General features: G+C 40.7%; 1 protein-coding gene across 6 annotated transcripts in view; it reads right to left on the bottom strand.

The window, feature by feature from the left end:
• LOC120516032 (sorbin and SH3 domain-containing protein 1) overlaps window positions 1-12,720 on the bottom strand; it is a 164,083-nt gene that overhangs the window by 51,941 nt on the left and 99,422 nt on the right. For 5 of the 6 annotated variants that reach the window (XM_039737472.1, XM_039737479.1, XM_039737488.1 and 2 more), the window contains 3 exons: window positions 11,437-11,483; window positions 10,177-10,355; window positions 1,078-1,163 (listed from right to left, as the gene is read on the bottom strand). In XM_039737472.1, the coding sequence (XP_039593406.1) occupies window positions 1,078-1,163; window positions 10,177-10,355; window positions 11,437-11,483 (312 nt within the window). Of the gene's footprint in view, window positions 1-1,077; window positions 1,164-4,989; window positions 6,442-10,176; window positions 10,356-11,436; window positions 11,484-12,720 lie in introns of all 6 variants that reach the window. The other variant, XM_039737462.1, reaches the window with a different exon arrangement.

The following is a 12,720-nucleotide window of genomic DNA, read 5'->3' as shown; positions in this document are numbered from 1 at the left end:
AGCCGGACCTGCTTGCCAGTCCACTAGCTCACTTTAACTCCTTCTTTGATTGCTATTACATTTGAATGCTTGCCAGTCTAGTCTTCTATTGCTTGTGTCATTATAGCATTTCAGCCTCTTACAGGTCTGTGCACATCTTTATACTCGCCTTTTAATAAATAAAGGCTGCTATCACCTGGTCAGTGACAATGTTGATGTATGACTGCCCATCTCCACTGATCAGAAGTGAGCTGCCTGTTACAATTAAGTAATCAGAATGAAGCTGAAAGCAATGGATTCCAACCCTGCATCTTCATAAATTGGCATTAATGTGTTTGAGAAACCAAAACTAGGCCCATTCACTATGATATTAAGGGAAACTACAGTAGTTTTGGGTAAGACACTTTTAGCAGTATGACGGTTAGTAAACAAACACTAAATCAGTTAAATTAGGATTCTAAGGACCTCGTGATATAAACAGAGCATTTACCAGCTGTTTGAGTATAAGCTCTAGAAAAATGATAGTAGGATAACAAAGTAAATGAGATTATATTGTCAAATGATTTAGCTTTGATGTGCCATGTGGATATTTTGACATTCTATTTAAAGAGCTCTAACATGAGATCACGGAATACCATTTTAAACTTGATAAAATTTTGGTGCTGTTACGCTAGAATAGCCAAACAAGAGCACTGGTATCGTCTTCACTCCAAATGACCTTCTCCATTTAAAGTAAAAACACACTGAAAAGCTTGGAGAAGTAAGCAAAACAAAAAAACATTAATTTTAATGCATTTCAGCTTTACATCTGGTGTCAGGCAGCATTATAATTACTGCTTAATCAGGAAAGGTATTTGTAGAGTGTGGCAAATACTAACAAATTTATGGGCAAGTACTTTCCAATGCAGTAGCAAACAAACAAGGAGTCAATATATAATGTTGTCAGACTGACATGAAGAGACTGTCAATTAAATGCTCCAACTCTCCAGGAGACTAGATGGACCCCTCCAGATGGAGATTAGAGTTTTATAAAACCTGTGGATCTGAAGAAGTAAATCTGCATTCATGAAAATCAAAATAAACAGTATTTTAACTCACCTCTTTGTCATCGTAGCGCCTGCGGGCAATTTCTTCAGGTGTATCCACGTGCTCCACTGGAGCAAAATGGCGCAGAGAGTCAGAATCTACTCAAAAGACAACAACAGTTGGCATTCATTTTGTTTACATTTTACAAAGACATCTTCAGGGTGATGGAAAAGTTATATATACGATGACATGTGTCTTGGGGAAAGGCTCTTTTCTGGCCAATTAAAAACAAACCTGCAGACTCTTCTGGCAGCAGAGAACTGCTCGTGTTGCGCTTTCCTTCCTTTAACTTTCTCACAGAAGCTTTCTTATCTTTTGCAAACTAAAGGAAGCAAGCTTTACAATTACAAGTAATGTATCACAAGCATCAGAAAAGAGATTTCTATATAAAAAATAAAATGATCAGAAGCACTGGCATGAATGATCAGAAGGTGTAATATGTGAAACATCACAGCAGCAAAAATAAACACTATGGCCGAGCAAATGGATAAACACCTAGAGCAGTTTCCTATAGCTGAATCATTTCTTTATAAAAAAGTGAAAACTGAACAATCAAAAAGAATGACAAGAAGAGGTATTCTGCATTGCCCAGGGTGGGAGCTGTAACACTGTTTTTTTCCCAATGCTTCTCTTTATGTATTTGCTTTAGATATTGAGCTACCATCATACATGCATGACACAACTGGATTAGCATGAGATCGAATCGGTATCGAATGACAGGGCCATGGAAGAAATGAAAAGTACAGGTATTTATTTCTCCATTTGACACCTGGAGCCTTTCAGATTCTGTGCCTTGTTTTCCAACCCTATACTTGCATGAGCCTTGTATCATACAGGAACACTGTTGCAATATGTTTCGTTTTGAGCAAGTATTAGCAAATTATTTATTCGCACTATTTGACATTCAGGATACCATATTACTTATATTCCACATTCTTTTTTTGATTATTAAATCATTTCTGCAAATGGTGCCGAGGTATTAATACTGCAATACAGTCCAATGATTTCAAACAACCCTGAAAAAACCACTTAACGCATTCTGCTCCAACTGTACAGTACATACAGAATCTAACCAAAAATGTTCACTGTAACTAGTTTATATTCCAAGAACATACTGCACAAACAGATGTGCATCATTGCCGCACCAACCACTAGCTCACATCTTCTTTAAAGAAATCAATTATCTCTCAGCCTCCTCCCCACCCAGCAGTGCCATTTTTCTTTTAATATACAGTATATATATACTGCTCAAAACAATTAAAGGAACACTTTTTAATCAGAGTATAGCATAAAGTCAATGAAACTTAGGGGATATTAATCTGGTCAGTTAAGTAGCAGAGGGGGTTGTTAATCAGTTTCAGCTGCTGTGGTGTTAATGAAATTAACAACAGATGCACTAGAGGGGCAACAATGGGATGACCCCCAAAACAGGAATGGTTTAACAGGTGGAGGCCACTGACATTTTTCCCTCCTCATCTTTTCTGACTGTTTCTTCACTAGTTTTGCATTTGGCTACAGTCAGTGTCACTACTGGTAGCATAAGGCGATACCTGGACCCTACAGAGGTTGCACAGGCAGTCCAACTTCTCCATGATGGCACATCAATACGTGTCATTGCCAGAAGGTTTGCTGTGTCTCCCTGCACAGTCTCAAGGGCATGGAGGAGATTCTAGGAGACAAGCAGTTACTCTAGGAGAGCTGGAGAGGGCCATAGAAGGTCCATAACCCATCAGCAGGACCAGTATCTGCTCCTTTGGGCAAGGAGGAACAGGATGAGCACTGCCAGAGCCCTACAAAATGACCTACAGCAGGCCACTGGTGTGAATGTCTCTGACCAAACAACCAGAAAGACTTCATGAGGGTGACCCAAGGGCCCCATGTCCTCTAATGGGCCCTGAGCTCACTGCCCAGCAGCATGCAGCTCGATTGGCATTCGCCATAGAATACCAGAATTGGCAGATGCACCACTGCATCTGTGCTTTTTACAGATGAGAGCAGGTTCACCCTGAGCACGTGACAGAAGTGAAAGGGTCTGGAGAAGCCATGGAGAACATTATGCTGACTGTAACATCATTCAGCATGAGCAGTTTGGTGGTGGGTTAATGATTGTCTGGGGAGGCATATCCATGGAGGGTCACACAGACCGCTATAGGCTTGACAAAGGCACCTTGGCTGCCATTAGGTATCAGGATGAAATCCTTGGACCCATTGTCAGACCCTATGCTGGTACAGTGGCTCCTGGTGCACGACAATTCCTGGCCTCATGTGGTGAGAGTATGCAGGCAGTTCCTGGAGGATGAAGGAATTGATACCATTGACTGGCCACCACACTTTCCTGACCTAAATCCAATAGAACACCTCTGGGACATTATGTTTTGGTCCATCCAATGCCACCAGGTTGCACCTCAGACTGTCCAGGAGCTCAGTGATGCCCTGGTCCAGATCTGGGAGGAGATCCCCACAACACCATCTGTCATCTCATTAGAAGCATGCACGATGTTGTCAGGCATGTATACAAGAACACAGGGGCCATACAAAGTGCTGCGCACAATTTTGAGTTGCTGCAATTAAATTTTGGCAAAATGGACTAGCCTGCCACATAATTTTTTCACTCTGATTTTTGGGGCGTCTTTGAATTCAGGGCTCTGTAGGTTGATCATTTTCATTTCCATCAAACGATGTGGCATCCTTTCGTTTCTAACACATTACCCAGTCTATATCAGTATAGATATCCAGGAGGATTTCTATTTCCCATTGAGATCTGATGTGTTTTCAAAGTGTTCCTTTAATTTTTTGAGCAGTTTATATATATATATATATATATATATATATATATATATATATATATATATATATATATATATATATATATATATATATATATATTAACTTAATCAACTACTATCAATACCTGTGATGTGCTGTCACCTCCGTCAGGGTTGATTCCTGCATTGTACCTAATGCTGCCAGGGTGAACTGTTCACGTCATCCCTCCTACATCTCCCTAAACCCCCTGCTCACTGTCATGACTCTAAATTAAATAATGTGTGACAATATTATGATTAAATATTACTACAAATACAGTACATCTGACCACCAATGTAATATAATAAGGGCCTAAATCTCTTAAAGCAGTGTGGTCATACAATTCTTTTCAAATACAGAAAGGATGTGTATGCCATAAAGTTTTTTTAAACATGAAGTAGTGTTAAATAAAATATAAAATGGAAAATGTATACAGTACAAAGGTCATATAACCCTACAAATTCTACTTTCCATAAAAATCTCAAGATTGATTGAAATTATACTGTGCATAATTTAATGAAGATATACAGTAAGTTCTGACTGTCATTTTGAACATGTGAGAAACATAAATACTATCTGGAACTTATCAGAAGACAAAATAGGTATGTGAAGGGGTACATAAAGCTCCCAGGGCCAATCTATCAGGTAGACAAAACCTTAAGTTTAATTAGTCCCATTAATCTAATATAATACCACTCACAACAGGGTGGCACAGGCCGTGAAATGCAAAGCGGGATGATGACATCAAGTAAACATCTGCCTGCAGCTTTAATCTCCCTGAGGTGCAAATTTCTGACCAAGCCCTACAGAATGTTGTTTGTCCAGACATATTTCCAGATGGGGACTCTCAGCTGGGACAATGCAGAACCACTCTTTTTTTAAGATTACAATCACAACTTCATTTATTTTTTTGAAGCACAGCACCAGCAAACCACATCCGAATAAACATTCATGATAAATGCCAATCAAAACAAGTAGGAAGAGAAGACAGACTGGAATGAAGGTTGCAGTTTTTCACGGAGTGAAGACAAACAGGAGAAGGGAAGGAGAGGGAGAGGCGAACAAAAATGACTGGCCACACAGATGAGAGTGACGCTGGCAAAGTATGGGAAAAGCCACCTCTGAGAAAAATGGCCATCTTGTGTTCAGGATTGTTGTTGGAGTCCAGGCTGTTAGGTGTGCCGTTGCCATTTGCAATGCAGTCATACGGCTCTTCCTGTGGCTTGTCCCCATTGTTCTGATGGCTCAGTCGTTCCACTGCCTCCAGAGAGGACTGCCGCTGAGGAATGAGAGGCCGGTCCTCTGGGTAGGAGCCATCTTCAGAGTCTGCTCTTTCTTCCTTCAGGTTACTTTCCTTTGCCAACTCAGGTGGCTGTGCAGAGTGACAGGGTGCTGCTGTGGGACACATCTTCCTCTTTGGGTCCTGCTGGGGTGGCTTCTTAAGCCGGAAGGGCTGTGGTCCCATCAGGAATAGGTTTCTGGGAAAGAGGTTTCTGCTCTCTTGGGAAGCGAGTTTGGCTTCGGCCTTAGCCATCTGTAGTTCATGCCGCCGGATGGTTGTAAACCTTGTGTAGGAGGCAGGACAGGAGCCCTTGCATTTGCTTGCTTTCAGTCTATGTGTATGGTGGACGCTGCTGTTGGAACTCTCAGCAGAGGCATTGGAAAGCCGATCCACTTCATTGTCTGTGCAGGTTGAGAGAGAATCTATGGGCATCAAATCACTGTACTCTGAGGACGCAGGATCTTCAGCATCACTCCCAGACAGAGATGCACTCTTCACAAGGATTTTAACGTCAGTCTCCTCCTCCTCCTCTTTAGCTCTGCTTTGCGGTTCCAGAAGTGACTCTGCTGAGAAAGCCGAGCTCAAGTGCGGTCTGCACAGTGTTGGGCTTGGGCTCTTTCCTCCAGTATCCAGTGTTGGTAAAGACCTTGACCTCTGGATGATCTGTTCAAATTCATTCACTCGAGAGGACACAGTGTGCCGTGGTATCTCGCCTGGCTCATCTGGACCACCGCCCCCTGGCTCACTCTGTGCCTTCTGCTCCTGTTCAAACTGGCAAGCAATGTTCCGAACGCTACCACTGCCTCCACTTCCTCTCTGCAGGTCCTGTCGGTTGATGTGGTGCATGTTTTTGTACATGGCACTGAACTCTGCGGCATTCCTGCGAGGCGGTATAAACCGCTTTCGTGCGCAAGAGCCATACTCCTGTAGGCTGCTGGCGCTGCCACTTCTCCTTCCCAACTCGCCCATCTCCTTTAAGACTAGCGACTCTGTGCTTTGGATCATCTCAGCCCTGCGGCCATTATAGCAGGCTGATCCATCATGCAGGTCTTCACAGCTTTGGGCTTTAATGTGCACTGAGACAGGAGGTTCTCGCTCCTGCATGCAGGCCACAGGGGGCACAAATCTGGGCTTGAATTTGGATGGCAGGATTTCAGAGATACAGGCTTTTGCAGCAAACAGTGGCGTCTTTGGCTTACATTTAGTACCTAAAGCATAGCTAGAAATAAGTGTTCTGCTATTTATGGAAGAAGGTGAAATGATGTAAGCATTCCCACCTTTATGATCCACTGGTAAGCATGCAGAACAACAGAATAAACAGAGTCTCTATTAGGGAAATGACTCAGATATGCTGCCATGTTTACTCAAAAAAACAGTAGGTAAGCTAACATAAACAGCAACTACATACAACACAGAGAAAACTAAGTAATACATATAACTATATAATATAATTACAATATAAAGGTTAATAAAATGCCAGTAGTACAAAGCTTTTTGTCTCCTTTAGCTTCATCATCTAGAAGAAAAATACAGACTTATTTTTTCTTTGCTATTTTATTGCAATTGTTGCATACATTCATTTGCCCTAGAAAGTTTCATTGTTAAAGCTATATTAATAAATGTAAATTACAATAGTGTCTTGTGGAGGCAGACAACTGAAGATGTTCCCTTTGAAGCTCAGAATGTTTCTTTGTACTGATTGATTTCTTGAGTTTGTACATATTTCAGAAAAGTGTGTAAGAAAATATAGTTTTTACACTAACGCAAGTTGTAATCGCACTTTGATAGCAATAAAAAAATGCAGAAAATCCATTTTCATTTTGTCTTCCCTTTCTTGGTATGCACATTTATCAGCCATTTTAGCTAAAAGACAACTGTCATCCTAAATAGCTACTGTTGTGTCTCAGCCAGTGCTTCTTCCCAGGTCCAAGAGTGTGTTTTTTGATTATTTATTGTTTTTGTTATTTTCATGTTGTGTTATGGATTTTGTTTTTGGTCTTGTTTGGTTTATGTTGCATTTCTATAATATTGGGATACTGGCTAATTATTATTTGCCATATCGATAGCGGTTTATTTGTTATCTGGCCTCTCCCCTGTATGTTGAGTCCAAGGAGCTTTGGCCACCTGATCATGAAGTTTGGATGCTGACCCTAGAAGATGTTAAAGGGGAAGCTTGCAGTTACACTGCTGTTTTAGCTGTTTTATGGTCTTCTGACTCTCATTTTGATGTTTGAATTTCCTGGCTGCTTACAAAATGAATGCAACGTTTACAGGTTTGTGGAATTATGCAATTCAGACTAATGCATAACTTCACAATAAATACAATTAGTGATGTTTTTAATATAAACATCTACTCTCTATATATAAAATCCTAAGCCTAAAAGTGCAATGGTGATGTTTTTATGTTACGTTTTTGTCATGCTTTAAATTGTTAGATTTTCAGATTCTTATTCCATTTTAAAATTATAAACTAAAAAATATCAAGAACTCGTGTCTCGCGAGATGGGACTTTGTGCCAAGAGATTTAACCACGCACAGGGCCGGAAATAAAACACAAAGAGTAGGACAGCTGCTGTGCAGATTTTAAAATGGTCGTAGTGCCCCATGAGATGCAGATCAAGCCAGTAGCTGATCGAGCAAAAAGGAGGTTAAAAAAAAAACAAAAAAGAAACTGTATTTGTTTTCCATTGTATCACTGTTTAAAAGGGGGTTTCGGAGGAGTGACCATGTCTCTTTGGGGTGCGTTCAGCCCCCCTCTTCACAACGTGAGCCCCAGAGACGTGAAGTGGCTGGCGAGCGATGCAAGCAGGGGGGAACCCCCTAGTTATAATATAAAAATATTTAGTATAATGTTTCAGAAAACCACATTATAATCACATTTTTTCAGCTATTGACAAATGTATGTTTTAAGTGTCTCCAAGTACCTAAAATAACAGAGCAATCACAGCACCATTCAAAAACAGAATGAGTGCCAGTGAGATCAGCATTGCCAAATGCAGCAGCTTGTTTAATGTCAAAACAAACACTCAAAGAGTCATGTGCAACACAAAGTAACAAGCAGAAAAAAGCAAAAACTTCTGCTCCACTAGAGCTCTTTGTGTGACCCTTTGCTGGGGTGGCCTCCATAAAACATTTCCTCCCTCATCACTCAGTACTTCTTTCTTTCATCAAACTTTCATTTTCAACTGACACTACAACAAATCTGTCACTTGTAGTGGGCAGTTTTTCAATCCTATCCCTGGTTTGGTCTGGCAGGCTTCTCTAAAACTACTGGGTTAGAGCACTCACTTAGAACACCTCATATCCCTGCAGCTGTGAGCCATTAGTGTAGTTTTAACTGGCCTCATGCCAGTTCAACTGCTCTTTTGGACAGTCAAGCATCTGAGGCGTGTACTGGTTTGCCCATGTGTTTGATGTCAATAGGGAGGAAGCCGTCCTTGGTTGGGCCTGATTGCTGCATTCTGAGAGAATCCTTCAGGCGTCTGTGGCACAGAAAAGTTCTTAATTTGACAGTGCAGAGCTGACACTGACTTGGGCATCACTGCTATCCTACTGTCCTTAGCCCCTGGCAATTCCTTGCTAGCCATAAATGTGCAGCATGTTTCTTGCTTCCAAAGTCTACTACAGTTAAGCCAATTTTAAAACTTGAATAATGATGCATCTCTGTCCAGCTAACTACTCTCTTCAGTGTGCAACTTCTAGACTAGTCTTGAAGGTGGAATGTTCTAGAAATTTTTACAAGTAGAATGCTTTCATACAGGAAAATATAGGGAAGTACACTAAAGATATAAACAGATGAAAAATGATCCTATAGAGGAGTGAGGAGTAGTTGGGACAGACACTTTTCTGCTATCTTAAAACTGATGTTACCACTCAATAAAATAACTAAATGAGTGGCAAGGAGTGACTATTCTTTGAAAACTTTGTGATATTCTCAAGTTCAGTTTATTTTGACAAATTTAGTTCTAACAAGGGCCACAGTCAAGTCTGCACCAATATGTCACTATACCTCATCTAAACTGAGGTAGTTATACGTAGGATTTTTCTATTTCATTTTAAAAACAACCAATACCAATTTTTAATTGAATTCAATTGGGCACTCTGCATATCATGGTGGCAGTATTTATCCAGCTAGCCCTCTAACATATGTCTAGACGGTGCTTGAAAGCATTTCCTTTGTTTCAGAAGAATGAAAGCATCAACACCTGACATTTCCCCACAGGGCATGCGGAAGGTGATCCTTTATCTGTATTTAAATTCTGCAATCCAGCCAGCAAATACAACCAGAGGCCTGAAGCAATAACAATGATACAAATCACTTTTCCCTTCAGAAGCCAAAAAAAAATTATTCACTCTGATGATATCCGCAGGCTGACAGTTGAGACAATGCTACACAGCTCCCCAGATGCTCTTCTGTGAGACATAATGGAGGCAGAATCCTGCAATCCTGTCCTATGCTATCATATGGCACTAAGCCACCAATCAAATCAGCTTCCAGAAAGTGTACATATGCTGAATCAATTCTGCCTATTTTTTAATCAACAGTGGGGTTTCTTAGGAAACCAAATACCACTGTGTGCCAGGCAATGGTGAAAACAGCTTGATAAACTTAAATGATCATGAGCAGTGCAGTGTCTTAGAAATGGAATGTGTCCTTTATGTAAACTACTAGTATAATGAATAGGAATGAAACATCTGCTATATACTGTAGCACAGTGAATTCAGCAGTTGTTGTTACCTGGTATGAGTATTGATAGAGCAGAAATCCACAGTGAAGACAAAATAATTCTGGTGTCAGTGAAAGTGAAGTACAATTGTAGGCAATATGGAAAGGCAAAGCTTTTTAAATGCTATTCAGTAGTATTATGGGCAAAATGAACATTTTATTTCCAATTTTAAGAAGACTACGAAAACACCAACACAAGCAAAATCATTAAGTAAACGGTCACCAAAACAGTCAACCTTAGATTCTTTTTTGTTATTATGAGAGATAAAAGCAACAGATTTAAGCCCGCCTCACCTACCTTTTGTAGAGGATGAGCTGGAAGGCCGTTTGTTCAAACCACTTAACCCTTGCAGGGGAATGTCACCGCCTTCCAGAACGCTTTTGTAAATAAGACGTTCGTTGTCAGAGCCCACATGGTCACCAGCCATTGGATCTGATTCTCTTGGTGTCTCATTATGATTGGACATATGCATTGAGCTGGGAGTGGAATAGAAGAGATAAAGTAATAACTATACATACGGCTGCAGTTTATTCATTTAAGAAGACCAGAAGTACTCAAAGTATCAGAGATCTAACAAATGAGATATAACAAATACTTTTATAATGATTTCCTCAACATAATTTCTGAAGGTGACGAGACACTGCAGTTACCGGTGCTTTACTTACATTATGCAAACCAAAAAGGCACAAAACTGAAAAAGCCTGATGTGTCCAGCAGATGAATTTCCTGATGTAAATCTGATTTTAATACAGTTTTTGGGAAAACAAAAGATATTCTCCCTTTTCCAATTATGCTGTAATTGGGAAACAACTTTGTGCCAGAAACTGAAAATCATTATTATCTCTCTCTATAGTCACATTTACAATGTTGTTCAAAACACTTGGTCAAAAACTGTGACAAATTTTATTCAAATTGAGTGATTTTTGGGGTGTGAGGGGAAACCAGAGTACTCCAAGAAAATTCTTGTTAACTTGTTCAAAAGCACTCCCCACAAATTCAACAGGGATTTAAAAGGTCATTTCTAAGCATTAAGCCATTTTCCTTCCCTACAAAAAAAAAAAAAAAGTTTTCGTTTTTTATTGCACTACATGGTTAAAAACACTTAAGGTACTTCACACAAGATTTCTGTGGCTAGACTTAAAGTGGCTCGCTCAGAGACATTGCCCTTGCGTCACCAGTGATCACAGTTCAGTTCAGTCATGACAAATTCCTGCAGAATCCCCTTTGTGGCCATTTGTAGTGTGTTTAACACCAGTACAATGGCAGGAAATCAACATACAAGATGGTAAAGGAAAAACTTGGGAAATCACAGCTTTAGTGCGCATTATAAGCTAAATAATGGGTTAGCTTTTCTATAATTTCACTTATGACTGAGATCCTCCCACCTTCCATAAACCACATAATGGCTTGAAAAACCAACTAACATATCACCACAGCCCATTACAAGACAACACACTCTCAAGAAAACCAACACCCTGACAAGAAAGTGAAAGTTAACTCATTTAGACAGAAAAGGGGCCAAACGGACAGATAGGATGGAGAGAAGACATTACTTACTATTGCTGGAGCTCTGGCTGGCTTTCCAGGGGGCTGAGAGGTGCACTCTACAACAGACCAAAGAAAGAAGACATTGAGAAATCCAGAAAAGCATACTTGATGGCTGGCGAGCGTCAGAAGGCGTGGGAGCAGGCAGTCTTTGTTGTCCATGAATGCTAAGGCTGAGTACTCTCACCACAGCCACCGTCTGTGGGGCTCCTCAGAGGGAGTGACTGGCTGGCTCAGCCAATATGCTCAGGCTCTTTTGTCTGTCAGTGAAGAGCGCAGATTAAAGCCAGTGGCAAGAAGGCACAGCCAGCGAGACAGGGGCAGCCTGAGGAGAACGCAGCAGCTCTGACGTTGCCGGGGTTTCCACCGCTGGCACTCTGGAAAAGTGCAGTGCCTGCTCTGCTGCCAGCAGCATCAGACGTCACCAGCAAAGCAGATGTTTTGCCAGCTCTCATGCTCCATAGCTTTTCATTAAGGCTGCAAATCAATTCATTCTGAAATTGTGCTGCATTAATAATAGCAGGGTTCAGCTGTTGGATAAATGAGCTATTTAAAAAAAAAAAAAAAAAGCCCCAGCATTAACGGTACGCATTTTCAAGCGCAATTCTCAGCACATTCATGCAGGCATCTTGAGTCACACGCCAAGTTCCTGATCTCACGCAAGCAGCAAGCACACATCTGCAGCTGACATTCTCAGCTGACATCCCAGTTTAAAGCAAGGCCTTGTCAACATGTACATCCATAGGGACACCACATAATGTTTATTCCGCACATGCTCCTCTTTGTCTCTCTGCTAATCATAGTACTCATTATATGTTGATTTGCATTAACTGAATGGCAGCCTCCAATTCTGCAAGCTTTAGTTACATTAGTTACAACAGGTAACAGTAATCAAGCACAGCCAAAAAAAAACCAAAAACAAATAAAGTGGAGTCTTAGAATTCTAACAGTCAAGCGTATCATTGTTTTATCAAAGGACTCCATCAGAACAACCGCTAAGTGTTTATTTGGGACAGACAATGCTCCAAGCTACTTCGCACTGAATGCTGCAGGCTGCTAAAGGGTCTTATGGGTAAGTAGCTTTTCATTGCCACTAATCTCTTTATTAGCAGCTAAACTGAAGATGGAACTTTGGAAATGGGGCATTCTGTCTTTGTTTAGCCACAATACTCCTGCATTGATTTGTAAGTCGCGTTAAGAAAAGCAAAACGTCAGCTAAATAAATGCATGTAAATATTGGCTTTTGGAAGAATCTCAGCAAAGATTTGAGACAGCAATGACTATTCCATCTTCTCA

This window comes from Polypterus senegalus, chromosome 1, assembly GCF_016835505.1.
Source record: "Polypterus senegalus isolate Bchr_013 chromosome 1, ASM1683550v1, whole genome shotgun sequence".
NCBI lineage: Eukaryota > Metazoa > Chordata > Cladistia > Polypteriformes > Polypteridae > Polypterus > Polypterus senegalus.
Note: the sequence above shows the minus strand (reverse complement) of the source record. Positions and strands in the feature narration are given on the sequence as shown.